Source organism: Monomorium pharaonis, chromosome 8 (genome assembly GCF_013373865.1).
Source record: "Monomorium pharaonis isolate MP-MQ-018 chromosome 8, ASM1337386v2, whole genome shotgun sequence".
In the NCBI taxonomy this organism is placed as follows: Eukaryota; Metazoa; Arthropoda; class Insecta; order Hymenoptera; family Formicidae; genus Monomorium; species Monomorium pharaonis.
The window spans coordinates 9726596-9754002 of record NC_050474.1 but is presented as its reverse complement, the minus strand read 5'-3'; the positions used below and the strand labels follow the sequence as shown (position 1 = coordinate 9754002).

General features: G+C 38.6%; 3 protein-coding genes across 5 annotated transcripts in view; 2 read left to right on the top strand and 1 right to left on the bottom strand.

Annotated features, from left to right (window-relative positions):
* LOC105831168 (phosphoribosyl pyrophosphate synthase-associated protein 2) overlaps positions 1 to 23582 on the top strand; it is a 31604-nt gene extending 8022 nt beyond the window's left edge. For all 3 annotated transcript variants that reach the window (XM_036290997.1, XM_012671136.3, XM_012671137.3), the window contains one exon: positions 22923 to 23582. In XM_036290997.1, the coding sequence (XP_036146890.1) occupies positions 22923 to 23081 (159 nt within the window). In that variant the 3' untranslated portion in view covers positions 23082 to 23582. The remainder of the gene's footprint in view (positions 1 to 22922) is intronic.
* On the bottom strand, positions 227 to 18929 carry LOC118646976. Its single transcript, XM_036290998.1, has 2 exons — positions 11875 to 18929; positions 227 to 1060 (listed from the first exon to the last, which is right to left on the bottom strand). The coding sequence occupies exon 1, from the start codon at positions 18197 to 18199 to the stop codon at positions 17192 to 17194; it is 1008 nt and encodes a 335-aa protein (XP_036146891.1). The 5' UTR covers positions 18200 to 18929; the 3' UTR covers positions 227 to 1060; positions 11875 to 17191.
* Positions 23583 to 24635: 1053 nt separating the features above from the next.
* LOC105839903 (dynein assembly factor 5, axonemal) overlaps positions 24636 to 27407 on the top strand; it is a 169135-nt gene continuing 166363 nt past the window's right edge. The window contains exon 1 of the mRNA XM_036290987.1: positions 24636 to 25912. Within this exon, the coding sequence (XP_036146880.1) occupies positions 25210 to 25912 (703 nt within the window). The 5' untranslated portion in view covers positions 24636 to 25209. The remainder of the gene's footprint in view (positions 25913 to 27407) is intronic.

Sequence of the window (27407 nt, the reverse complement as noted above, 5' to 3'; positions counted from 1 at the left end):
TAAGGGAACTTTTAAGTTAAAAGAAATCTACACAAGGAATTCACTTTTTGTTGATAAGAAACGAATTTTTGTGTATTTTTTAATAAGAAAAACAAAATATATTATAAGAATTGTCATTAAACTTTGAAAATTTTAAACAAAAATGATCTTACTGTCCGTAATTATTCGAACCTATTAGGATAATAGCGGACGGGCGTATAGGTAATTACGGACGTTATAAAATTAATACAGGCATAAAGAATAAGTTTACTTGTCACAAAAAACAATTGTTACAAGCAGCCGCTTGAAGAACTGCTACCAATGCAGTCCTCTTGTGCCAATTTTCGGTATTTAATACACATTATCCAATGCACATTGTTGGTGGATTGTTGAAAAAATATACTTCTTATTGCAAATTATGCAGAATTTTTCCTTTTTTTACATTCTTTATGCTTCTTCAGCTTTCTTCCTTTTTAAGTCTTCTTTCAATCTTTGGTTTCTTGTTTGATAGTCTTTTTAATAATTTCTGTTTACTTTCCTTTTTTTCCCTATTTGTTTTCGTTTTTTTTCTTTTTTTTCTCTTTTATTTTCTCCTATTCTTTTTTCTTTTACGTCCATAAATATTCGGCATTACTCCACAGCATATCTAACTTTAAAAAGTGTTACAAGATACATATGAACACGCACACATAAAAAAATGTATATACAATATTATTTTTCAATCTAATAATAAGCGAATGAACATAGAACATTATAATATTACTACTTAAAAAGACACAACACAGAAAATGCACTGATCGAAATATTAGAAGGAACATGTAACAAAACTTTGCCATAACTTACTTTGAAACGTGTTCACAGCCTGTTGTCGTGAATGTTTGTTTATAATTGAGCGTGTCAAGTTTGTACATGGTACACTTACTGAAAAGAGAGATGACGGACAAATACAAAAATAGTGGTGTCCGGTTTTACCCGGCGTTCATATTTTCTCCATTTTGCCCTATTTCTTTTATAGATTTGGAAATCCTTTTTTAAGATTAAAGTACACGTATTAATGTCAGTCTATGACTTGAACTTTATACTGAAAATAAAAAATTTTTTTTAGATTGCTCTTTTTATAATCCTGTATCTGGATTTGATAATAAAATTTTATTGGTCGAAACAATTTTTTTACAGCTTTTAATCGTAATTTGATGTATATAGTCTTACTCTTTAATCTATTCCAAAGAGCGGAATACCATTTATTTGTATGTATAAGCTACATGACTTGTATATGAAGCAAATATTTTTGTGAGCAGATATAATAGTCCAGGAGCCAGTGATAGTTTTTAATGACCAAAATCATCAAAGCTAATTTTTTAAAATATTTTTTAAAATAAATTAAAAGTTTAAAAAATTTAATAACGTGACGTCGTAATAAAATAATATTAAGCTAAATGTTATATATGCTACACAGCATTAAGATGTCTAGCATATTTTAAGTTAAATAACTTTGTTTATTTGATTCCACGAAAGCTGAAATTTTACTAAAGATTATTATGTAAATTAAACAAAAAAAATAGTTAGCTGGGAAAATAGTGAGGAAAAGACTGTCTGCCATAATACGTACGCAACGCGGTTACTTGAGTAGATGCAGCTAAGTCATACGCTACATATTTTTGCGTCAGCTAACAGTTTTTCCATCATTATACACTTAGCTATTTTTTTTTGTTAAATACATTTAATAAACTTTTACAGAAAAAAATTTGAGCTTTGGTAGTGTCATTAAATTTTAATTATTTTTTAACGTGTTTACGTGAGCATCTGACACATTGCCCCTCATTATTTCGCCAGCTGATTTTTATTTTTTGCAATCTTAGAACATAATTAAAAATAATAATGATATCGGTCCTCCTACAAAGCTCACTTTGGCACTCAGACCGAGTTCATTGTGCCTCCCCGTTATCAGCTGCCCTAGCGGGACCCCGCTTCTTTTCAGAAGCAGAGCAGATCCTCCACTGGCAGCTGCCTCACCTGCTTTGGTTCCAGAAAACCTGAGCCCAACAGGCGTGTTCTTGGTCCGACCAATGCCGGGCAATCCCCAAGAATGTGGAGGCTAGTTTCCTCCTCTTCACCACACAACCTGCAGTCGGTCGTATTGCTACGATCCAATTTATGCAAGTGGTAGTTAAGGTCGTCATGGCCTGTGAGCAGTTGTGTCGCGAGCCTGGCGTCCCTCCTACCTAGAGATCTTATGCTCCTGGCCAGGTCCCTGCTAAGGTACTCTCTCAGCAGGTCGCTAGCTTGTCTGCATTTACCCTCTGTTTTATTTCTCCAGTGTTCAAGATGCTGGTCCTGGAGCCAGCTCCTGATTCTCCCCTGCCCAGACAGAAGGAGATTCCAACAGCCGGCTGAGGTCCTAACAGCCTTGTTTTGGCCGCCTCCTTAGCAAGCAGGTCCGCCATTTCGTTGCCCTTGATTCCCGAGGGCCCGGGGACCCATATTAGACCAACATCATTATTCTTCGCCAACTCATCCGGATGTTATACATCCGGAATGTGGATTCGAGGTTTCCCAATGGACGTCTTCCTCCGGGCCTCCGCGGAAGCCCGGAAAGTTTGACTCCAGCAGGTGGTTTAGACACTCTCGCTCTCGCTACCTTCGCAGGTAGCCCCCACACTCTCGGCATAAATGCGCCAGCCCGAGGTGACGATCCTCGGATTCTGCCGCTCTAGCTGCCCCAGGACCGCAGCCACGCCCACGGGAAGTCCCGGGACCCACACCGCAGCCCTGTACTGTTTTTGTAGCACCTCCAGTCCCATCATCTGGCGCCCTCCCACGGTACGATGCCGCCGATCCGGTTTTCAAGCCATCTCAGTGACTCTGTATCCGCGCACCTCACAACCGCAGCCTCCCCCCTCAGAGTGGTGCTGTCGAATCTGGGCAGGGCACCCTCTCGGATTTTCGGATCACCCCTGAATCTCCTTGAAGACCGCACCCCTCAGCTGTGACAACTGCTCAGCAGTCATCACAACGTCAGGGTATCCCTCCCCGACAATCACCTTTGTCAGAGGCGTCGACGTAAGCATGGGTCCCCTGGACCCTCTGCTTCTTTTTTGCCCCTTTCGCCGATTGTGGGGTTTCATTGGGGTTCTTTTGGCGTTTATTTCCTTGAGGCTCCTCAACCGGCGTCCGGGAAAGCCGAGGACGAGGAGGAAGAGGTTCCCGAAACGGTCGGCGGAGGCTCAATCCCAGTCCCAGCCTGAGCCTGGGCTTGAGCCCCCTCCTTCCGCTCCCGAGCCCTCCTCCTCTTCGCGGCTCCGGAGAGTTTCTTCTTGCGAAGATCCTCTTTTTTCGCCGGTTTGTCCGTTGCAGTTTCGGTGCCTCCCGTGCCTCCGGGGGCCCGCTTGGCACTCGAAACCGCCTTCCTTTCCGCGGTCGCGGTGCTTCCCGTGCCCCTAGGGGTCCGTTCGGCTCCCGATCCCGCTTCTTCCACCCTTCCGGAGTCCTCGGGCAAAGCTTCCATCGGGGTGTCTTCAGTGAGTTTGTTGTTTTTAAAATTAATCATCTCCATTTTGTTTCCACGAGCAGCTATGGAAATATGCGGTCTACCCACGCAGAGCCTCGCATGCGTGGGTAAAGCTAAATACTTTGGGGTTTCGCCTGGTTCCCCAGAGGCATCGTTCAAGATACTGCTCCCCCAGTACCACGCAGCTTTCGCCACGATAGCTTCCAGCTTGGCTTGGGTCGAGTTGGTCTGCGGTATCGGCTTTTCCCACCCCTGGGCAGGGTTTTACGGCCGCCGGGGCAGGTTATAATAGTTACGACCCAATTTGTGCAGGTGGTACTTAAGATCGCCATGGCTTGTGAGCAATTGCGTCGCGAGTCTGTCGTCCCTCCTGCCTAGAGATCTTATGTTTCTGACGAGGTCCCTGCTGGGACACTCTCCCAGCAAATTTCTAGCCTGTATTCTGCATTTGCTCTCCGTTTCTTTTCTTTAGTATTCAAGATGCTGATCTCGGAGCCAGATTTCGATTCTCCTCTGCCCAGACAGAAAGAGACTCCAACCGCCGGCTCAGGTCCCAACAACCTTGTTTCGGTCCTTTCTTTAACAAGCAGGTTTTCCATTTCGTTACTCTTGATCCCCGAGTGCCCGGCGACCCATACTAGGCCAACATCATTATTCTTCGCCAGCTCGTTCAGTACGCACTTGCAATCCCAGACCAACAGCGAGTTAATTCTCGGATCCTCAAGCGTCTTAAGTGCCGCCTGCCTGTCCAAACAGATCCTGATGCGCCTTCCCACCCTATCAGATTTTAATAGGGTCTGGGCACATCTCATGATGGCTTGTTAGCCATCATGAGATGTGGAAACACTATTGCTTGGAAAACCATAGCGTGTTCGCCAAGCGAAATGACGATTCTTGCCCCGTCGCGCTGGCAGTAAAGACTAGCTCTAGAGCTCGTGCTCGTTCTGGAACCGTCCGTAAATCAGACGTCCCCGTCCCGAAGAACCGGTCCCTTAGAGCCGTTTCACTCCCTGGGGAAGTTTATGCTGTATCTTCTTTCAAAGGTACGAATCACCGACCCCTATCTTGCCCATTGTAAAAATGGCGCGATAATACTTAAGGAGAGTTCACTGTTTACCGAATTGGTTAAAACTTAATAATATTGTGTTTTTGTGCGTAGAACAGGAATCTGGCAGAAAAAAGCGTCGCCCTGCCTCGCGAAGAAAGTTATTAACAGTAAAAGTTCACAACTATTAGGTTATAAAATCTGTCATACTGACGAAAAGTAATAACTTAAGCATGCGCAGACACACACACACATACACACACACACACACGCGCGCGCGCGCGCGCGATAGGGAACAATATAGAGAACAATTAATAAATTATTTAATGGTGCATAATTTAATAAGAAAGTGTCTAGAATGTAGTAATAGATTAGTAATTAATACAAGTAACCTTATATTTCGATACCGAAAAATGCGTTATGAAAAAAATTCACACAAAAAATATGTAAAAAAACAATGTATGTTTCAAAGAAATGCAAAATATAATACGCGGTTTAACAAATAATCATTTTTAATTTAAGCAATGCTGCACTTGTAGAAGCCTTCGAGACATCTGTTTCATCATGAATCTTTGGTGAATACAGTTCTGCAATCGTACAGAAAAAACTGCTCAAATAGTCTTCGTAATTATAAACGCGTTTGAAAAGATATTCAGCTAAATATCCTGCTAAGTGTGAAGTACGCATTCTATATGGGATATTAGCTCTTACCTCTTGCTAAACGCGTTTGATGCTAGGTGTGGGCTCATAAAAATTAAAAAACTCTTAATAGAACTGTATAGAGAACGCGTGGGCGGGGGAGGGTCTCCGCCCCCTGCATCTTCTCCCCGTGATTTTTCCTAACTCTAATCCACCAATTTTATGTCGCACATGTAGCCACGGAGCATGCGCATATATGGCCACGAGACCATGTTCAGTCGCAACATTTTGTCGGTATGACAAGTTTTATAACTTGTCAAATAGTGAACTTTAACGATAAATATCTTGTCTCGCGGGACAGAGCGACGCTTTTTTCTGCCAGATTCGTGTTCTACGCACAAAAACACAATATTGTTAAGTTTTAACCAATTCGGTAAACAGTGAGCTCTTCTTAAGTATTACCAATGGCGCCCCGATAAGATTCCTTCAGAAAATGTTGTGTGCAAGGCTCCTGCCTTCCATCTCGATTCGTACTTCAGGCCGCCGCCGCCGCCGCAACCGCCACTACCACCCGATTGAGAGGCTAAATGCCGAGCAGCATACCCATCACCGCCACCAGCGTGGTCTGCATTGCTCCCAAAGCCTCTTAAAACCAAAGCGCTGACATACTCCAGTACTGATTTAGGGGTTCTCCTTAGCACCCTTGACCACCACACGACAGATGCATATTGCAGCCTGGGTTTGAGTACCGCCGTGTAAATCCAGTAGACCATCCTCGATTTCAGACCGAATGTCCTGTATGTCCAAAAGTAAGAGCACACATTCTCACAGCGGTTCTCAAGATGTTCCTTTCATGTCAGCTTCTTATATAGAATCACTTCCAGATATTTAACTGACTCGGTTGGAATCAATCTCGTTTCTCCAAAAACCGGCCCTTCCACTGGGCCTACCTTGTATCTACGAGTAAAAATTACGAGCCCGGTCTTTAGTGGATTCACCAGACCGGTTCCGCCGCACCACCTTCAAAGCCTTCTGCGTGAGCTCCAGAAGTGTCTCCAAAAAGACGCCTCGTATTAGGATAACCAGGTCATCTGCATATTCCGATGTGAAGAAGCTCCTCTTGTTTAGTGTCCTCAGCAGTTTATTCGCCACCAGACATCACAAGAGTGGAGAAAGAACTCCCCCCTGCGGCACCCTCTTTCCACCCATCCACTGACACTCACTGTTTCCAGTTTGCCGCCAGAGCATGCCTTGGATCCATACCACGATGCCCCTGCGGGCAGCCTCACACACCACCTTATGCGGTGTTATTGAAAGCACCTTTTATATTTAGAAAGGTGCCTACGTTGCCCTTCTTCTTTAGTTGCTCCTCGATATGCGGTACAGCAGAGTGAAGCGCCGATTCCGTGGAGTACCCGGTATGATATGTGTGCTGATTCATATGTAGCGGGTGCTACAATAAAACCACATCGCGTGTGTAAACATCCACCAATCTTTCCAACGTCTTGAGAAGAAAAGATGTCAGGTTGAGTGGACAAAAATCCTTGGCGGAGCAGTATCCCGTTCTTCCCGCTTTGAGGATGAACACAACTCTCGCTTACCTTCAAGCCCTGAGTGTATAGCCCAGGGCCAAACAAGCCCTCAGCATCCGCGTGAGCGGGCCGGTAATCTGCTCCAGCCCTTTTTGAAGAAGAACCTGGCCCAACCGGCTTGAAAACTCTTAGATCCCATTTGATCTTATCAGGCCGATTTCTGCCGTAAGAGACCAGTTATTCCCTCGTGCCCTGCGCAGGTTCAAAGTTCTTTGCTGTATTCTCCCAGACGTTCCCCCAGAGTTCGATTTCAACAAGTGGATCAGACATCGCTCCCCAGTCACTATCGCCCCGTCGTCGAGCCGAATGGTCCGTAGAGCCGCGTCCTGATTTCTGGCTAATACCCTGCCGAATCTGGTGGTTTCGAGTATTCCCTCCACCGACTCGCAGAATCTTCTCCAGCTCTCTTTTTTGACCCTTGCTACAGAATCCTTGTAGATCTTCTGAGCCCTCCGATGAAGATTCCAGTCAGCCTGCCGGGCCGTGTTCCTGGCTCTGCAGGTGCTCGACGCACAACTCGATCTCTTGCAAGGTTCCATGCCTTTTGGGAAATTCCCTAAGACCGATAACCAGGTTCTCACGAAATGAATCCTAGTCCGTCTTTCTTGGGTTCCTCACAGTTATCACCTTTGCTTGCGCCTTGGCAAGTCTGAAAAATCTGGTAATCTGTCTGTGATCCAACAATGAGGGCTCATCAGAGACCCTCCAGCCGATCACCTACACTAGCTGTCTAGAGCAGACAGGTCTAACATCTCCTTTCTCACTGCAGTGACAAAGGTACGTTCCTTGCCTCTGTTGAGAATCTCTAGGTCAATGAACACCAGAAACTCCAACAGCTTCTTACCTTTCCCGTTGGTGTCCGTGCTTCCCCACACCGTGTGATGCGCGTTTGCGTCTAGGCGAATGACCGGGTCCGATGGCAGCGAATCGTCCTCTCTATGCGGGAAGCAGCTTGAAGCCACTATCACCTTCCCTCTAGTCCCCGTCTCACCGGTGATTTCCATCGCAATCGCTACTAAATCCCTAGAACAGAAAACTGGCAGCAGTTGAGTCTCCAACTCTTTAACAGTCACACAGGCTCTAAGTCGTTCTTCACACGGAGGCCTGAACAGCCTTCTGCACCCCGCCAGACCTCTAATATCGCACCGGATTAGCCGAAGTTCTTGTAATACGGCTGTGTGCACCCCAACTAAGCGCCTGGCAAAGACAACCGAAGCTCCTTTGCTATGGTGCAAAGTTGATCTGGGTGAAGCCCACTCCGGTCAGGCCTATTACATAAGGACGAGACTTTTGGGTCGGGCTCCCCGCTGTCCTCTTTATCCCGGGGTAAACCGGTTACCTTAAAGGTAACTCGATCAATTCCAAGGTGAGGTCTGTAGTCCAACGCCTTAAGCTTAAGGACGCTGGACTTAGGGATGTTGAGAACGAGGTTCCTACCCTCGCAAGTACCCCCTACATTCTCGGTATGGACACGCCAGCCTGAGATGGTGATACCCGGATTCTGTCGCTCCAGCAGCTGCAGGACCGTGACCGCGCCTACAGGAGGACCCGGAACTCACACCGCAGCCCTGTGCTGCTTTTGCAGCGCCTCCAGTCCCATCAACCTGAGCCTGGCGCTCTCCCACGTCACGATGCCCACCGATCCGGCTTTCCAGCCATTTCAATGACTCCGTGTCCGCGCACCTTACCGTGGCTCCCGTCCTCAGAGAGGTGCCGTCAAATCTGGGCAGGCTGTCCTCTCGGGTCCCCTGGATCTCCTTGAAGACTGCACCTCGCACTGCGTCAACTGTTCAGCAGTTATCGCTGCATCGGAATACCCTTCCGCGATGATCACCTTCGTCAGGGGGTCCGCGACGTCCGCATAAGTACGGATTCCCTGGACCCTCTGCTTCTTTTTCGCCTCTTCTGTCGACTGGGGAATCTTGATGGAGCTTTTTCGACGCTTGTTGCCGGTGTTTCCCCGAGACCCCCCAGCCGGTGTATGGGGGATGGCTGAGGTCGAGGTCCCCGGAACGGCCGGCAGAGGCTTGGCCTGCACCTGAGCCCGAGCCTGGATCTCCCTCCCGCTTCTGTGCCCTTTTCCCCTCGATATCCAAGGTTGAGGTCCTCGGAACGGCCGGGGGAGTCCCGGCCCGGTTCTGAGCCTTTTTCCTCCGGTCCCGAGCCCTCTTTCTCTTCGCGGTTCCAGATCGTTTCCTTTTGCAAGGCTCCGCTTTGTTCACCGCGACGCCCTCTGTAGCATCAGTGGTGCTTGTGCCCCCCAGGGGTCCGTTAAGCACCCGATCCTGCTTCGTTTTTCCGCAGTCCCGGAGCTTCCCGTTTCCCCGGAGTTCCCGCTCCTGCTACCGCCATCTCTCCTGAGTCCTCAGGCGAAATCTCCTCGGGGTGTCTTCGGTAAATTTAGAATTTTTAATAAAACTTTCCATACAGTTCTCACGAATAGCTAGGGAAGAGTTGGTCCGCACACGCAGAGTTCCGCGTGTGTGGGTAAGGCTAAATACTCTGGAGTTTCGCTCGGTTCCCTAGAGGCATCGTTCGAGATACTGCTTTCCTAGTGCCACGCAGTCCTTGTCACGACAGCTTTCAGCTTGGCTTGAGTTTTGGTCCACGGTATCGGCCATCCCTGGGCAGGGTTCTACGTCCGCCGGGACAAGTTATAACCGTTACTACCCGAGCGATCCGCCCCGGCACGCGGGGGTTTAGGCCCGGACCAGGGTTTTCCACCCGGGCGTTTTAACTGCCACCTGGAGACGCGCCCGATAGGCGCGCAACCCACGGCACCAACCCCTTACAACCTCCTTATCTCATTTATTACAGTCATTTAGTCTTCACGTAAAAAATATATATATACAAAAATCTTATTACTTTTGCGCCCTGTCCATTGGGCCATTACTTTACAGATATTTGCCCTCCTTTCCCTCCACATTTCCTACGACTCCTCTTTCCTTACATCCTTCACTTTTCTCTTTCCTCCCTTCTTCTTTCTCCTGCCATCTCCCAGTTCTCCACAATTTTCCTCTCTATCCTATCTCTCCTATTCTTCTGCTCTCCACTTACTTTTTTATCACTATGTACTCAACTTTCCTCCTTTATCCTTCTAACATCGCTATCTTGTTGCAACGCTCGCTTTCTCTACGCTCTCTCTCTTCTTTCTATCTCCCTCCCTCAACCAAATCTCTTGCGAGGTATAGGCGGACTCCCGCTCCGGTTACAATATTTATTAAACTTACCAACAGAAGACTTCTAGCGCAACATACCATATACAAAAATATTGAGAGAGAGAGAGAGAGAGAGAGAGAGAGAGAGAGAGAGAGAGAGAGAGAGAGAGGAAAGGGAACACATTTTACATGCATTTTTAATCTATATTTCCACACACTTCTTTAAGTCCGTCCACTTTTCTTCCTTGTTCCTTATCCTCTGGGTCAATAGGTTTACTTGCTAACCTAACTTTTTTTTTGTTTTGCGCGGATGAGGGAAATCTTCAAAAGATACCCGTACTCCCGGGTAGTGTGGGATTCTACGCCAGCTCCCAGTCGTAACTAGTGCCAGCGTAGCCTACCCACTAAAATCCTCACCCATCGTTCCCGATCGCGTGCAATACCCGTCTTATCCACTAAACCCACCTCGGTTGGCCGTGACGGCGTGATTTGGGGAACCCACTGGGAATCGCTATCCAGCATAACTGCCGGTGGGCCCCCCCACGCCGACGCGCCTTGGGCACGCGCGTCGCGTCGGGGAACGGGGCGAGCGTCTCCGAGAGGAGAGCCCCGGTCGGCCGTTTTTGTTGGCCGACTCGGCCTCTGAGTTAAGGCAGGGAGGGAGAGAGACGGGTCGTTTCCCGTCTCCCCTCGCCGCCACTACTTTCTCTCCCTCTCCACGACGTGTGGAGAGAAGGGAGACGGGGGACTAGTGTTTGTCCCCCGAATTGTTACTCGCGCTGTGGGAGTCGAGGGCAGGGGCGAACGTCGCTCCGGGCAGCCTCGACCCCCCCAACGCTTCGCGGCATATTTACGGGGGGAAGAAGCTCCGCGCCCAGTAATCGGGCCGGACCCCCCCAGCAGGCGGGTGTTGTCTTTATGGTCTAGGGGGGAGGAGGGAGGGGCCTTATCGAACGGCTCGCCTCCCCAGTCCCCCCGGACCATTCTGCCCGTTCGTTTGCGCCGACCTTGCACTCAACTCAAGGCCGGCGCGCCCACTGCTTTGGAAAATCCAAACCCATAGCTACCATCCTCAAAAAATTTGGAATTAAACGAAATCATTTGCAAGTGGTTCGGGCCACAAATGACGGAGTAAAACCTTGTATATGTAAATAACACTTTTTTACATTGATTATTTATTTATTCATTTCCATTTACAGGTTGTTTCATAAATGTTTGGCGTAACTTTAAAAAATGTAAGTCCTTAAATAAAACACCTTGTATAGGGAAAATCCAATCCCATGGCAGCTTTACTCGTTAAGTTTGGAATAAAATGTGACCATTTGCAAGACTTTCGGGCTACAAATGACGATGTTGTTCGCGGTTATACAGACAAACGTTTATCCGTTATTAATCAATATATAGATAATTTTTTAAAAACTCTGTATTTCGAAAAATCAAACCCATAGCAATAATCCTCGTAAAATTTGGAATAAAATAAGATCTTTTGCATTAGAATTGGACCACAAATGACGGAGTAGTTCGCGGGCATACAGTCAATCATTCATACGTATATTTTGGCCTATCACTTTTGAAACACCCTGATAGATAATAATCAATCTATATTATTCTTGGTATTTCAGTAATAATAATATTATTTCAGTAATAATAATATTATTTCACATTGTAATATTGATACTGTTACAGAAAGACTGATCTGAGATTATTAATTTAGGATCTTTACAACATGAGTTATTGTTAACTGACTTTACTGTTTAACTCTGGTTGTATTTATTAATTAATTTAATTATTAAAGTAAACATGTAGTAAAAATCACATAATTTTATAAAAAAGATAATCTTTACATAATAAATGCAGTCAGAGCAAGTTAAACAGCAAAGTCAGTTTACAGTAACTCGCATTGTAAAGATCCTAAATTAATAATCTCATTAAAGTTTAATATTTAGCACTAACCTGCGTCTTGCTGACCTGTCATCTCCACGAAGTTATTTTGATTTTTCAATGCACCATCTGTCACAACCACGGTTTTGCGTTGCATTCCTCCATGCTACTCCTGGGTATCGATCATGTAATTTTTCTCCTAGGGCGGAAATGTGAAAAGTGAAAAGTTTCAAGTTACTCTCTCTTTCTATTTAACACGATAGAAAGAAATAGTTACATGAAACTTTTCACTTTTCACGTTTTCGCCCTAAGGAAAAAGTTACATGATCGCTGCCCTGAATGAACCACAGTGTTGTCAACCTCAGAAATGAATTTATGGATTCTAGAGATTTTCCATTATTGCCAACATTATCCCCTCCCTTTTTTATGGATTTTGGCTAAGGTCCTATCTGTTTACCACATAAAACTTATACTTATGGAAACTAGAACCAGGAGACCGAACTAAGCCTGATTTCGCCTCCAAAAGTGGGACGAAAATCTGTTAAAAATGTAGTACAAATGGTGGCGCTGGCGACAATGATTTACCGGAAACAATATGAAGTATAACGACAAGCATTTGACAATAAATGCAAATTTATAATAAAAATCTCAGCAATTTTACATTTAGAGTACTTATCTTAGTTTTCTTATACCAATACAACAACTGCGTACAGCCTAGCACCATTAGCACGGCTGACGACGATAAACATAGACTAGACAATTGTATCTAGAGTTGGAATATATTCCTGTATATCCCGGTGTATCAGTATCGTCAGCGCCACCATTTGGTAACATTTTTAACAAATTTTCGCCTCACTCAAAACCACAGAGATCGATCTCCTGGTTCTAGTCTTTATAGGTATACGCTATTCCTCTTTCATTATATAATATAAGTTCCATTATATAATACAGTATAAGTTCTATGGTTTACCATTGGCCGCCATCTTTTTCTTTCTATAAAATTTTGAGTAAAGTGACAATTTCCCAAAAAGTAAAGGGGACATAGTTGGTACCAACGAAAATCTCTAGGTGACATGATTTTAATTTCTGTGCATTGGTAGCATCGTTTCAGTAGTAAGGGCCATCACATACGAAATGGCATAAGCATAGCATAAGAGCTCTAGGCCAATAAGCATTTTATGTATATCAATATGGCGACTTTATGCTGGAAACTGATTGGTTTAATGGTCTTGTGCTATACTTATGCAGTTTATGTCATTTTGTGTGTGATAGCCTTAAGTCTGTTTATTTGTGCAGCCTTTTTGACTTATGTGCGCACGAATATTGCACAATTGCAATAAATTAAAATGTTAATATAAAATACATTATAGTATTTCATTAAAATAAAATTAAATAAAAATGATAAATAGCATAAGTGCGCAAAACAATAATTTAAGTTAAATAAGTGAGAACATAAGTGAACAAGTTAAAAACAATGATTAAAACAATAATTATTATATTTATATGCATTTGTATATGCATAGGTGAACAAATAATTATTATAATAAAACAATTTTAATTTTTCAGGAATTTGGCATGTCTCGTTAAATATCATGGTTGTGACATAATAATTCTTTACTCTGGAACCAATATGCCACTGGAATAAACAAATATATACATTGTAAGGCTTTCCTTAACGATCTGCAGGTCAGATGGACCTATAAGAGATCGTACAACGTTTAGAGTCAATTGCTTCTGGCGAAACAGACCGTAAATAACGAATTACATGTGATGTGGCGCGGAAGTCCGAAATACACATACAAGCGTCAGGATTACTTAAGAGGGCAGAAGTAATGGGATACCGGTCGTTACTACTTATAAATTATAATTATTGCCAACGAACACTTGTACAACGCCGCTTTAGTTAACACGCGCGTACGGGAATTAAGGATCAACGTTAAAACAGTATATGCCCATACAAAGTCAAGGGCAAACTCTGTCGACCCGACTTCCTCTTCTTCTTCTTCTTGAGCCCACATCCTGTTCTCTCGAGGGGGGCCTCACTCTCCACCAATCCCGCAATCATAGGCATGCGCACTCGACTCAGGCGCCTCTCGCTACGCGAGCCTCTATTCATAAGCCAATCACAAAACAGGTTGCCGCGTCGCGCGCACATTATAGCGACCCGAGCGACCCTCTCATAAACGGAACGCCTATGGTACTAATCTAACTATGTAATCGACCGGATTGGTAAAATAAAAAATATAGATGTTTCTTATAGTTTGACCATTCTGACATACATTCGGCCCGAATGTTTTTCCCGTTTCTTTAACACCGGATAAACGTCAAGACAAATAGAAAATTACAGTACCATCCAATATTAACTAATATCTCATAGCTTAATACACTCAAGTCGTATTTACTCCGGCAGATACTAACTATAGGTAATATTTAAGAATATATATATATATATATAGTAATTATCTCTAAAAGTAATATCAAGTCTGAGTCTGCACAAAAGGTAACTAAAATAAAATGCAATATTTGCGTTAACATTTTTGAAACGCTTAAGCATAAAAATGGATTTCCAGAGTAACAGCCTTTAGTAACTATCGTGCATAACCGTTATACCAATACTTCGTCACAAAAACGAATCATTCTTATCTAAGCTTAACCTAAAATACAAAAGAAAACAACACAATTGATTAAAAAAAAACAGGATATAGATTACATATGCTTAAAACTAAGTTCTTGTGATAGATTATTTTCTACGGTATTAATCGTTATCTCATTCCACTGGCTTAACCCAGGGTTTATTTCTATCAGGCGACAAAATGGAATTGTACGGCCTGGAGGTTACGTTGAAACCGGGGATATCTTCGACGACATCTAATATTTTTAAGAATTTTAGTGATCTGATACGGGCCCTTGTAATTAGGCTTATGCTTTTTATCTTCACCGGTTTTAGCTGAGGTGTCTCTAATCAAGACATAATTACTTAAATTATAACGTAATGGTTTTTTGTGCCTTTAATCGTAGTAGATCTTGTTGTAATTCTGAATCTTGTTCATTGTTTCTATAGCTAATTGTTGGCTATTCTCGCAATTTTCTATAAAATCGAGCTCGGACCCCGCAATGTCATTAAGAAACCTAACCTAACTAAATTCGCATCCGAATGGCTGGATTGCTCATACCCGAGCAGTAACTTAGAGGGAGATGGAAAGTGTTATTGGTAACATATTGTATGGTACTCAACAACGTGTCCCAGGATGTCGGTTCCTCGATAGTCTTTCTCAAAGCGGTTTTGAGAAATTTGTTAATCCGCTCCACCATACCATTTGTCCAAGGCTGCTACGGCTATCAACCGATGCGAAACCTTGAAGGATTGTAAGAAGTCTGAAAATTCTTTTGATATAAAGGAGGTGCCCCGATCTGACACTATTGTATTAGGATTACCAAAAATATTGAATAAGTAAGTTAGATGTTTTATGGCTTCCTTTGAACTTGTTGACTTAATAGGAAAAAGCCATGTAAACCTGGAAAAGGCATCAACCGTTAGCAGAATATGTTTAAACCCGCGGCAGATTCTTTTAGAGGACCATAGTGGTCTATATGTAAAATTTGAAAGGGTTTAGTAGGGTTGTCAACAATTTATAACTCGCCCTCTCTCGAGCGTTAGAGGAAGCGTTAGACATGAGACATACCAGACAATTGTCTACGTGATCGTAAACTCTTTTTCTTAGGGAAGGAAACCAATAATTAGCCAATATTCCTTGGGCCGTTATTTCGACACCGCAATGCGCTAATTCATCGTGGTAAAAACGTAAAACGTTTGGTATCATCGAATCAGGCACTGCAAAACGTGGTTTGTTACAGCATTTTCGAAAAACTAATCCTATTAGCTCAAATTTTTCATTATCTGAAAATTCTAAACTCCGCGATAGCTTTGAGTCTGGAATCACGCAACTGTTTAATTTTGAGCTCCCTCTCTAAAGGCATCAGCTTTATATACGCGGCGATACGGCTTAGCGCATCCACGTGGTCCATATGACGTCCTTCTCGGTGGAAAATTTTAAAATTATAGCTTTGTAACCGAAAGGTCCATCTAGAAATCCAGGGGTTAAGATGGGCCTTGTTAACCGCATATACCAAGGCGTGACAGTCTGTTATCACGGTGAAATGAAAACCATAGAGATAAATGTGGAACCTTTCCACAGCTTTGACGACTGCCAACATTTCTAATTCAAAGCTGTGGTAGTTCTTTTCTGCCTTATTGGTAGACTGGCTACCGGTCCCTATTTTCCCGTGCCTTGCTTCTGTATAAATATGGCAGCCAACGCTATCGAACTCACGTCGGTGTGCAATTCAATTTGCAACTGGGGGTTATACAAACATAAAATTGGAGAAGCCGTTAACTCATCCTTAAGAATTTGGAATTCTTAGATACATTTATCATCGAAAATAAACTTGGTTGTTTTTCCCAAGAGATTCTACAGGGGCTTGGCTTTAGTGGCATAATTAGGGATAAATTTACGGAAGTAGTTGGTCAGCTCTAAAAATCGTTGAACCTCTACAATTTTCCTAGGTAGGGGAAAATTTCTTACGGCCTCCGTATGCCGTTTACTAAGGGTTATTCCCGAAGGCGAAAGAATGTAACCGAGATATTCTATTGTAGTTTTTTAAGAAAAGACACTTTCTATAGTTGAGTTAAAACTGGTGACGTTTGAGCAATAGTAAAACTTGTTTCAAAACATCCATGTTTTCCTCAAATAAAACGGCTGGGATTAAGATGTCGTCTATATAGACAATTACTTTATCATCCCTTATGAGGGGCTGCAAAATTTGAACCAGACGCTTCTGAAATTCTGCTGGTGCATCGCAGAAGCCAAAAGGTAACCTGTTATATTCGTGCTCATCAGGGGTAGCGAAAGCGAAGTACTTCGAAAAATCTGGATGAATTTTTATTTGGTAGAACCTTTGATTAGATTTTTGATTAGAACCTTTGGTAAAATCTTGGAGGTCCAACAAAGTAAAAATATTTTTATTGCTCAAACGTGCCAGACAATCCTCTATTAAAGGGAAGGGGTACTTTTGCTTGATTACCCTGTTATTCAAAGGTCTAAGATCGACACAAAGGCGCAAAGAACCATCTTTTTTTCTTACCGGAATCACACGAGCACAGTAAGGGAAACAACTAATCTTTTTGATACCACGTTTCAGAAGTGTCACGAATCATCAGTGATATCCCGGATTTGTAGTCTTTCAGTCCAGGCGAACTTCCTTGGCGCATATGCGTAAACTGAATCATCCTTGAGCGCAATCTTGACACTATACTCGCTTTCCTTCTCTAATATTTCGCTATCCTCTACTTCTGTAATTAAAGGGATTAATTGGTTTCTCGTATCACAATTTAAATGGTCAAGAGTTTGGACAAAATTGACTTAATGCTATTAGGTATATTGTCCGTTTCAGCCAATACGACTTCAGAGAACAATTTAAGCCTATCTTCCGCTTGCTTTACCTTCGGGCACAATTGAAAAGTTATACTATTTTCATAGAAAAAGTCTAAGCCCAAAATTAAATCAGTAGCAAGGGTATCTTCGTTCAAAACGTTTAAGCTAACCTTCGCTTTAAGTCTAGACAGAGCTTCTAATTTTAATGTAGACGTTATTGAACCCAAAAGTCGTATTGGTGTGCTATTAACTGCTGTATAATCTTTAGAGTTCCTTTGCAAAAAATTAATTGGAATATCAAAATATTTCTTATAAATTGACGGTCGAACGAACGAGATAGGGCTCCCCGAATCTAATAAAGCGATTAATTTACATTTGGTATTGTTCAATTCGACAACAGTAAGACTAGAGTCTGTAGTTACAAGGTTCCTGTCGTCCCGCAGTTTCACCGAAGCCACTGTTGTGGAGGGCGTCACCGCTGATAAAGAAGTAGCGTCCTCCTCCACTGCTGACACAGGGGTTGAGGCGTTCACGGGGTTGGTCGGTTGTTGGAGCTGCTCTTTCCTTTTAAGCCGGAAACAATCCGCTCTCAGATGACCCTTGTTTCGACAGTAGACACAATAAAGATCCTTGGTAGCTCTTAGTTGATCTACGTTTTTCTCTGAAGACTCGTTGGTATTTTTAGACTTTTGGATAGGTTTACCAGACGGAGATGACTGCTTTTTCCCCGGTTCTCCGGACGCCAGCGTAATGCGATGCATTTCCTCCAAGAACTCATCGACCGTGGTAACTTTTAAAACCGCGGCGAGTTCCCGTAGAGAACTGCTCGCAATGCCGTTGATTAGAAGATGAATGATCTCCGTTTCAGGCAATTTTAAATTTTTAATAAGCACCAGCTTGTCCAAGGCGTAGTCCTGGAAGGATTCTTTAAGATAATTCCACTTGCGTGCGTCAGCCTTTTGCATCGCTACGTGAAATAGTATAGTACGTTTGAAACGTCTTAAGAAAGCTGCTTTAAAAACAGGCCATGCTTCGATTACGGTATTAATATTTAAATCGAACCACTTTCTCGACACATTCTTTAATTTTCCAGTTGCAGCAAGTAATAAGATGTCATTTGACACTCCATGAATCTGCGCCACTCTTTCGACTGTTTGAATCCGTATCTCTGCGTCTTCGTCTTCAGTTCCACTAAAGTCCGGAATGTGCGTAGCCAATAAATTCACCGAGTGCGCCTTCGCTGCCGAGGTCGGAATGCGACGCGTCAAGTTATAAGGATCCGATGAGCGACCTGCCTCATCCTCCGGAGCGATGGGTACCGATCGGTGTAAGGAACTGTCCGAATCGCGATTAACACAAATTGCCGAACATGTGTTGCATCATCATTTGATTTTGCAGCTGCTCAGCCATCATATCACAAATTCTCAATAAAGCACTGTCCGAAGGCGCTGAATGATAGCCACCACTGCTAGACGAGCTTGCGCACCGGAGTTTTTCCGCCCAGATTCCGCGGTCGGATTAGCAAGCGGCACCGCACCTTCACGACAAAAATAAATTAGCGGCCCATTCCTTTCCAGATGGGTCATCAGCTGATCGATGCACGGTTCTCTAAAGACCGCTGGTTCCAAACCGTAACGTCGAGCTTCATCTTGCAGCTCGGCCAGCGACAGTTTCTCCAAACGCTGGCGATCCATTGTTCCAGAAATGTCGATTTACGTATGTTCTCAAAATGGCGACTCACGATTGATGTGCACGGATGTGCAAAGGATATCCCACTTCTGAATATCTGTAAGGCTTTCCTTAACGATCTGCAGGTCAGATGGACCCATAAGAGATCGTACAACGTTTAGAGTCAATTGCTTCTGGCGAAACAGACCGTAAACAACGAATTACATGTGATGTGGCGCGGAAGTCCGAAATACACATAGCGTCAGGATTACTTAAGAGGGCAGAAGTAATGGGATACCGGTCGTTACTACTTATAAATTATAATTATTGCCAACGAACACTTGTACAACGCCGCTTTAGTTAACACGCGCGTACGGAAATTTAAGGATCAACGTTAAAACAGTATATGCCCATACAATGTCAAGGGCAAACTCTGTCGACCCGACTTCCTCTTCTTCTTCTTGAACCCACTTCCTGTTCTCTCGAGGGGGGCCTTACTCTCCACCAATCCCGCAATCATAGGCATGCGCACTCGACTCAGGCGCCTCTCGCTACGCGAGCCTCCACTCATAAGCCAATCACAAAACAGGTTGCCGCGTCGCGCGCACATTACAGCGACCCGAGCGACCCTCATAAACGGAACGCCTATGGTACTAATCTAACTATGTTATCGACCGGATTGGTAAAATCAAAAATATAGATGTTTCTTACAATATAAATATATATCAGATAAGTATAGTTAATATTTACAAAAAATAATTTAAATAAAGATAATATCTATGTTCTTTTGTAATTATATTATTGTTGAATTGATTCTTTTTTATAATTTCTTTTTTCAGTTTTTGACTTGCAGAATGTTAAGAGCTGGAGAATTCTCTGTGAAGTAGGATTGTCAAATCTGAGGATGTTATATCCTTGAGTGCAGCTTATTAACCAAATATTGAGAAATCACATCCTGACATTAAATATCAAAGTGAAATATATTAAATGTGTCATATCTGTTACTATAGCAGTGGGACGACAAACTGAAGAACAAGTAATAATAAAATTAATATTTAACATTAATTTTTTTTTGTCATATAGTCTGTTGATACTGATGTATATTTCTCATCATTCAGCAAACAGAATTTGTTGCCTCTATTTGTCTCCGCAACAAGTTATTGTTAAGTTGGAGATCAGATGTGGCAAGCTTTTTCCTTGAGAGCATCGGTTTTTACTGGAGGCAACTATAACAAATGGCAAGTTTGTGGAACAAGAAAAATTAAAAGAAAAATACAAAGTGAGAACATTATATTTATAAATTTATTTCTTTTCTGACTATTTCAGATAATTCATATAAGATTAATAACAGATTTAACTTTTTAAGATCTAAGTTTTTAATAACAGATCTGTTATTAATCTTATATGAATTATCCTAAACAGTCGGAAAAGAAATAAATTTATAAACATGTTTCCACTTCGTAATCTTCTTTTAATTTTTCTTGTTCCACAAACTTGCCATTTGTTATAGTTGCCTCCAGTAAAAACCGATTCTCTCAAGGAAAAAGCTTGCCACATCTGATCTCCAAATTTAACAATAACTTGTTGCGGAGACAAATAGAGGCAACAAATTCTATTTGCTGAATGATGAGAAACATACATCAGTATCAACAGACTATATGACAAGGAAAAAATAATGTTAAATATTAATTTTATAAACCTGTTCTTCAGTTTGTCATCCCACTGCTATAGTGACAGATATGACACATTTAATATATTTCACTTTGATATTTAATGTCAGGATGTGATTTCTCAATATTTGCTTAATAGGCTGCACTCAAGGATATAACATCCTCAGATTTGACAATCCTACTTCACAGGGAATTCTCCAGCTCTTAACATTCTGCGAGTCGAAAACTGAAAAAAGAAATTATAAAAAAGAATCGATTCAACAATAATATAATTACAAAAGAACATAGATATTATTTTTATTTAAATTATTTTTTATAAATGTTAACTATACTTATCTGATATATATTTATATATATATTTGTTTATTCCAGTGGCATATTGGTTCCAGAGTGAAGAATTATGTCACAACCATGATATTTAACGAGACATGCCAAATTCCTGAAAAATTAAAATTGTTTTATTACTTATAATAATTATTCGTTCACCTATGCATATGTATTTATATAAATGCATATAAATATAATAATTATTGTTTTAATCATTGTTTTTACTTTGTTCACTTATGTTCTCACTTATTTAACTTAAATTATTATGTTTTGCGCACTTATGCTATTTATCATTTTTATTTAATTTTATTTTAATGATACTATAATGTATTATATATTAACATTTTGATTTATTGCAATTATGCAATATTCGCGCGCACATAAGTCAAAAAAGCTGCACAAATAAACAGACTTACTACTGAAACGATGCTACCACAGAAATCAATCCACAGAAATTAAAATGTCACCTAGAGGTTTTCGTTAATACCAACCATATATCCCCTCTACTTTTCTGGAAATTGTCGCCTTACCAAATTTTGTAAAAATATATATTTTATATTTTAAAATTTAAAATATCTTCAGATTTAGAAGTTTTCTTTGGATATTACAGAGTGAGAAATCTGAAGATATTTTAGAATTCATATACATTTTGATCAAAAGTTTGGATATATTGCGATTTTCTTGTAAAGCTCACAAAGTTTAATATCTCAGTAAAAAAAAAATCATAGAAGTTTTTAAACACGTATTATAAGAACAACAAGATATAATTTTAAATTAGTATTTTTATTTTGTCTCCATATTTTGTTTTTAAATTACAGAAAATTGAAAAATTTTATTACATTTGTTTTACTTTTAATCGTTATGGTAATGTGATAAAATTTTATTGTAAATAAAATTTAACAAGATTTTAAAATAAGAACTTTTTAAGTTTTAAAATTTTTTGAAAAAAAATTGCTACAATAATTTTTCGCAATAATATAGAATTTTTTGTATGAAACTCGTTTTTTATAAAATGTGTTTTTAACTTTTAAAATTAAGATTTTATAAGAAACTAAAATGTTTACAGGAAAAAAGTAAAAAGTGAAAAGTTGGAAATATGTGTGTAAAGAATTTTAGACAAGATATAAACTTTTTATTTAACATCTCTGAAAATTATTTTAATTTGCATAAAGAAACATTTTATAAAGGAGTTATAAAATTATATAAAAATTTAGAAAAATTATGTTCACAAGAAAAACTTTAAAGTTCAAGTAAAAAGAAACTAAAAATTAACAAATAATGGCTTTTAAAAGAATTAAATGTTAAAGATTTTAATTTTATTTTAACCCTCAAAGGGCACTATGGATCTCTAAATGACCAATAAAAATTGATTTGAGTTGTATTTGTACTCAGGAACCTAAACTAATGCGCTTAGAAATTAAAAAAAAGATAAACGTAATTTCATTTTTTTTTTTTTTAACACCTTTGTTCCCTCAAATAAATATATTTTTTGGAGCACGCTTAATTATTCTTAAAAGTACATCATTCCAAGAGTAGGCAGTTCTATTTTAGTGCAAAAATGTTCAAAATTGCAAAAGTTATTACATTTTTTGTAAAAAAAAACAGCATTTTTTTATTTGCTCTGCCAATTTTGATTTTTGAAACTAATTTAATTTATTTATATCGCTTTCAAAACCATTCTCCCTTTATTTCGAACAGTTGAAGAACATACGTGAATTTTTACAGCCTGGAAAAATGCATTCTCTTGTTACAGAGTAGACACTCAAAGTAATGCCTGGATCAATTTGATCCCTCTGTGCCTTTTATGTTCCATACAGGAAGTGTGTTCTTTAAGGGTTAATTTATTACATAATTTTTATGATAAAAGCCATTATTATCTATAAAAACTAATAAATATTTTTACATAAGTTGTATTTTAATTGCTTCAATACTTATCTCTAAAAAATTCTTTCGAATACAAAAAGTGGAATACTTGAATTAAATTTTAAGCTAATATTTAAAAAACTGTTTTTAATTTTTTCAGGTTGTTGTAACCAACACGATTCCTCACGATGTACAAAAAATGCAATGTCCGAAAATCAAGACTGTCGACATCAGTATTCTCTTAGCGGAAGCAATTCGGCGTATACACAATAAAGAATCGATGTCGTATCTGTTTAAGAATGTAACTTTAGAGGATTAGGAACTAGACGATTGAAAGATGTGAAAAGCTACAATTTTAATTACGAATAAACGATGATTGAAAGTTACACAGGATTCAATACCGGGGACCATTTGTCCAGAATACATATCTGTCTTTTAATTTTCTATACTATTTTTATATTTCGCCAATGAAATGACAGTGAACGTACATAAACTCTCTTGCGTTCATCAGTAAAGATAATCAGCTGAATTGTCTTGAATGTATATTTTTTGTTTTGTAGTACATATTTTTCTCTATAGTATATATTAGATTATACTAGTCTAGTATATTACTAGCAGCCAATTATAAGTGTACGAAATATTCGAATACGAGATATAGTCATTGCATAGTAAACTCTGTACAATTTTAAAACTCTGTAAAGTCATAGATATATATGTTTATATTAATTCTGTGTTTACCAGTGATCTAGTGCTAGTTTTATTGTATTGATTAAAAATGTATTTTAGATTGAAACACAATAAATATATTTCAAAATATAAACATTTTTGTATAAATATTTTACAAAATAGTATATCAAATAAAAGAAATATTAAGCAGTAGTTTTATTATGTTAATATTTTAATTTTATTGTTCAATGACTGGTGCAGTGACTCTGTATAAATTTATAGTAACAGTAGTAACAATTACGTAAAGAAAAGGAAAATATACATCACTAAGTTGAGTTAAATAATACCATCAAGCTCAAGCATGGATTGCTCTATTCATTCCTATGTTATTCATATGCGAAACTAGGTTTAGAAAAAAGTGAGAGCAATGGCCGCCAATTAGTTGTCATTTTTTCATTAGAAAAAGACAGAATTGACCGACAATTCGTGCTATCCTTCCACAATTGGATTCACTTTTGATTCGCGTTGCACAATCCATGCTTTATGTCGATGATACTATTTTGTGATATTTTTTTATAGAGAATTAAAGCTACTATTTGCGAAAATATAAAAACTCGAATAGTTTATAAAATACGTAACATAATATTTTTAATATACTATTTTAATAAGAAAAATAAACAAAAGTTATATATAATGACTTATAAAATTAGTTATGTTAAAACCTTTACAAAAAAAAACTACAAGAATACGAAAAAATTACTGGTATACTATTGAAGAACTTCAGTTCTTTAATAGTATACCAATAATTTTTTCGTATTCTTAAACTTTTTTTCGTAAGGAAAGTTGCGTTAATTTTATTTTAATTAAATTAACTTGTATTAAACTAAAAGTTAACCTTGAAAAACATTGTTTATATTAAATTAAAATATTGTAATTTTTAAAAATTAGATTATAAGATTATTATTAACTTAATTTTAACACAACTTTTAACATATTACTTTAAATGATTAAATTAATTTTATAAACTATTATGTATATATATAACTTTATATATACAAATGAAAAATATATAAAAACTTTATTTTCTTGTTATTTTCTGTTATAAACTTAATTTACAAGTAAAATATTAAATTTATTTAATATAGTTCATATTGTAATTGTTTTATTATTTATATAAAATAATTATAACATAGATTATCAAATAAATTTAATATTGTGTGTGTGTGTGTGTGTGTGTGTGTGTGTGTGTAGTTTAGATTTATATGAAATAATTAAAAAATATTGTTTTTCTGTACCATTTTTTTTACATAAATGAAATTTTAATCTACAAAAGAAAGTTAATGTTGAAGTTTATGTATTTTAAAAATAACTAGTTAAAATTGCAAATTAATTCGTTTAACTTGTTAAGCTTCGTTATTTAATCTTTAACTTTTTAACTAGTTGTTTATATGTATTTATATGTATATATAAATATTTATACTTATATTTATATATTATATATATATATTTATTTATATGTATTTATAAATATATACTACATTTTATATGTATTTATAAATATATACAATTTTAGTAATGTATTATTAATAAAAATAGCAAGTTATAAAAAAAAAGATCATATTTATTAACTTGGATTCCAAATGAGAGTATGTTGCTATGGAGACATAAAGTGTTTAAATCGATGATCGATGGTTTCCTTTGTATACGCTTCAAAGTTCATATAAAAGATTTGTATTTCTATATCATTGTTAATTCTAAGATAGAAATCCATTTCAGATAATATGGCGTTAAATTTTGAATTAAACAAAATTATTATCTCGTTGCAAGTAGACGAGAAAAATCATCGAAAGCAAGCACTAGAGAAAATATTAGAAAATATATCTCGGAAAGAAGTAGTAGATAGATTGAATGAACTGGTTAAAATATGGGAATGTACACATCGAATCCTAATTAAAATCATGAATGATAAAAGGGAGACATGCAGAGATCTAACTGTAGGAATATTGAAGATATTTCTAGAAGCTCTACCTCCTGATGACAGACACATAATTTATATTATACCAATAATGTCCAGACGACTAAGCACACAGGAATTGATAGAGCCATCAGAAGAAGTGCGTCTGAAATGCATCTCCCTTTTGCGAACAATAATTTTGAAGTATAAGGACTTATTGATGCAGTATATTCAAGATGTGACGGGAATACTGGCACGTACTGTCATGGATAATTGTCCAAATGTGAAAAAGGAGAGTTGCAAGTGCATATCGGATTACGCAAAGACTCTATCAAAGAATTTATATTCACAGTCGGAGTATCTAATAAAACCAATCTTGAGCAATTTTACTCATCAGCACTACAAAGTTCGGCTTGCCGCCGTTGAAGCGATAGGCGATGTGATTCAGTACGGAAATAGCAAGTTAATAGAAGAAGTAGCAACTTTTTTGACACAGAGACTCTTCGATCAGAATGGAAATGTCAGGAAAGGTAGGCTTTATAATAAATATTTTGCAACCTTTCTAATAACCTTTTTATTTAATTCCTTCATATTGAAGAAAATTTTATTTAATTTTTTTTTGCATTCTCAAGAAGGGACTTGGTTAATAATATTTTTTAATCACATTTATTTTAAACTTACTATCCATTTAGCACCAAGTTGACTGTCAATTGACTATTCATTGACAGCAAATGTCAAAGTTAGACTAGATGCATACTTATAGTCCATTAATATTCAGCAAATATCTTAACTATATAATAGTAAAATACAGTTTACCAATAAGTCAAGGTTGTTTTCTAACAAGATACACAGATGACACAATGTACTATGTATAAGTATTCCAACTGTGATACAGTATTACATTGCTCAACATGGTAAAAAGCTGAATACAAGTATGTAAAATATGTGTCATAAATTTGTCAAAAAAATTTTATATTTAATATGTGATGCTAATATAATAATTTTAATACCAATTTTAATAACAATATTTTCTTGATAATCAGTATCAATGTTATTGTTTGTCAATTAAGTGTAGAATTTTAATCGTTCCAACAAGAAAGTTACACAGTGGAACACAGTGTAACGTCGGTGCTAGCTGAAAAATAGCCTTAGTTGATTTTATGGCAACTAAAAATCAATTTTTAGTCAATATTATGTAGCGATTTTTTGTTTTGCTAAAAGAAAACTTTTAATTTTTTGTAAATAAACGATTTACAGTCAACAACTAAAATCAATGGTAATTAAGTTTAGCAACTCATACTCAAATATATCGTAGTTATGCTTATTCGACGTGGTTTTGCTTCAACTACATCGATATTTGAATGAGTCGCTAAACTGAATAATTACCAAATCAACAAAAAATTATTATACAAAAAGTCGACTAAATGTCAATTTTTTGAAAAGTCGATTTTAAGCTTAAAAAAGGCAACTTTAAATCAATAAATATAGTTATTTGTACTGTATGGGTAATTATAATACTTATTAACCATCATAATCCGGTTTCTATGCATATGATTTCTTATTTTATTAATTTTCTATATAACACTAATTTTTGCGGAGTTTTCAGAAAGGTTTCGATCGTTAATATTTTATGTGCAATTCTGGGAGTTACTCATGTAACTTTATAAAAATTTGTCACTGCTGTTGTATACTTGTATGCATAGAGCTTATACTGGGTGTTTACGATAATGGCTATCCGAGTAATTTTCTCTAGGACCGAAATATATGATAAGCACAACCATCTACTATCATCATGATTCGTGACAACTCAATGCTGTCCGGTATAGCCAAATCATCACGAGCAAGTTGCGAGTTCCGTGAGTTTGTAGCAGGTAACCTAAAAAGTACGACATAAATAATTTGATTATTACAATTAAAAATAATCTGTTTTTAATGTATGATAAGATTATTAACTTTAAAAGAGTAATTATATGTAACACAATTATGTATTTTTAAAGTATTGTCTAAAGTAATATCAGAGATTAT

Excerpts from the sequence above, each read along its gene's own strand:
- LOC118646976 (XM_036290998.1), bottom strand. The coding sequence starts at position 18,199 with ATGCAAAAGGCTGACGCACGCAAGTGGAATTATCTTAAAGAATCCTTC.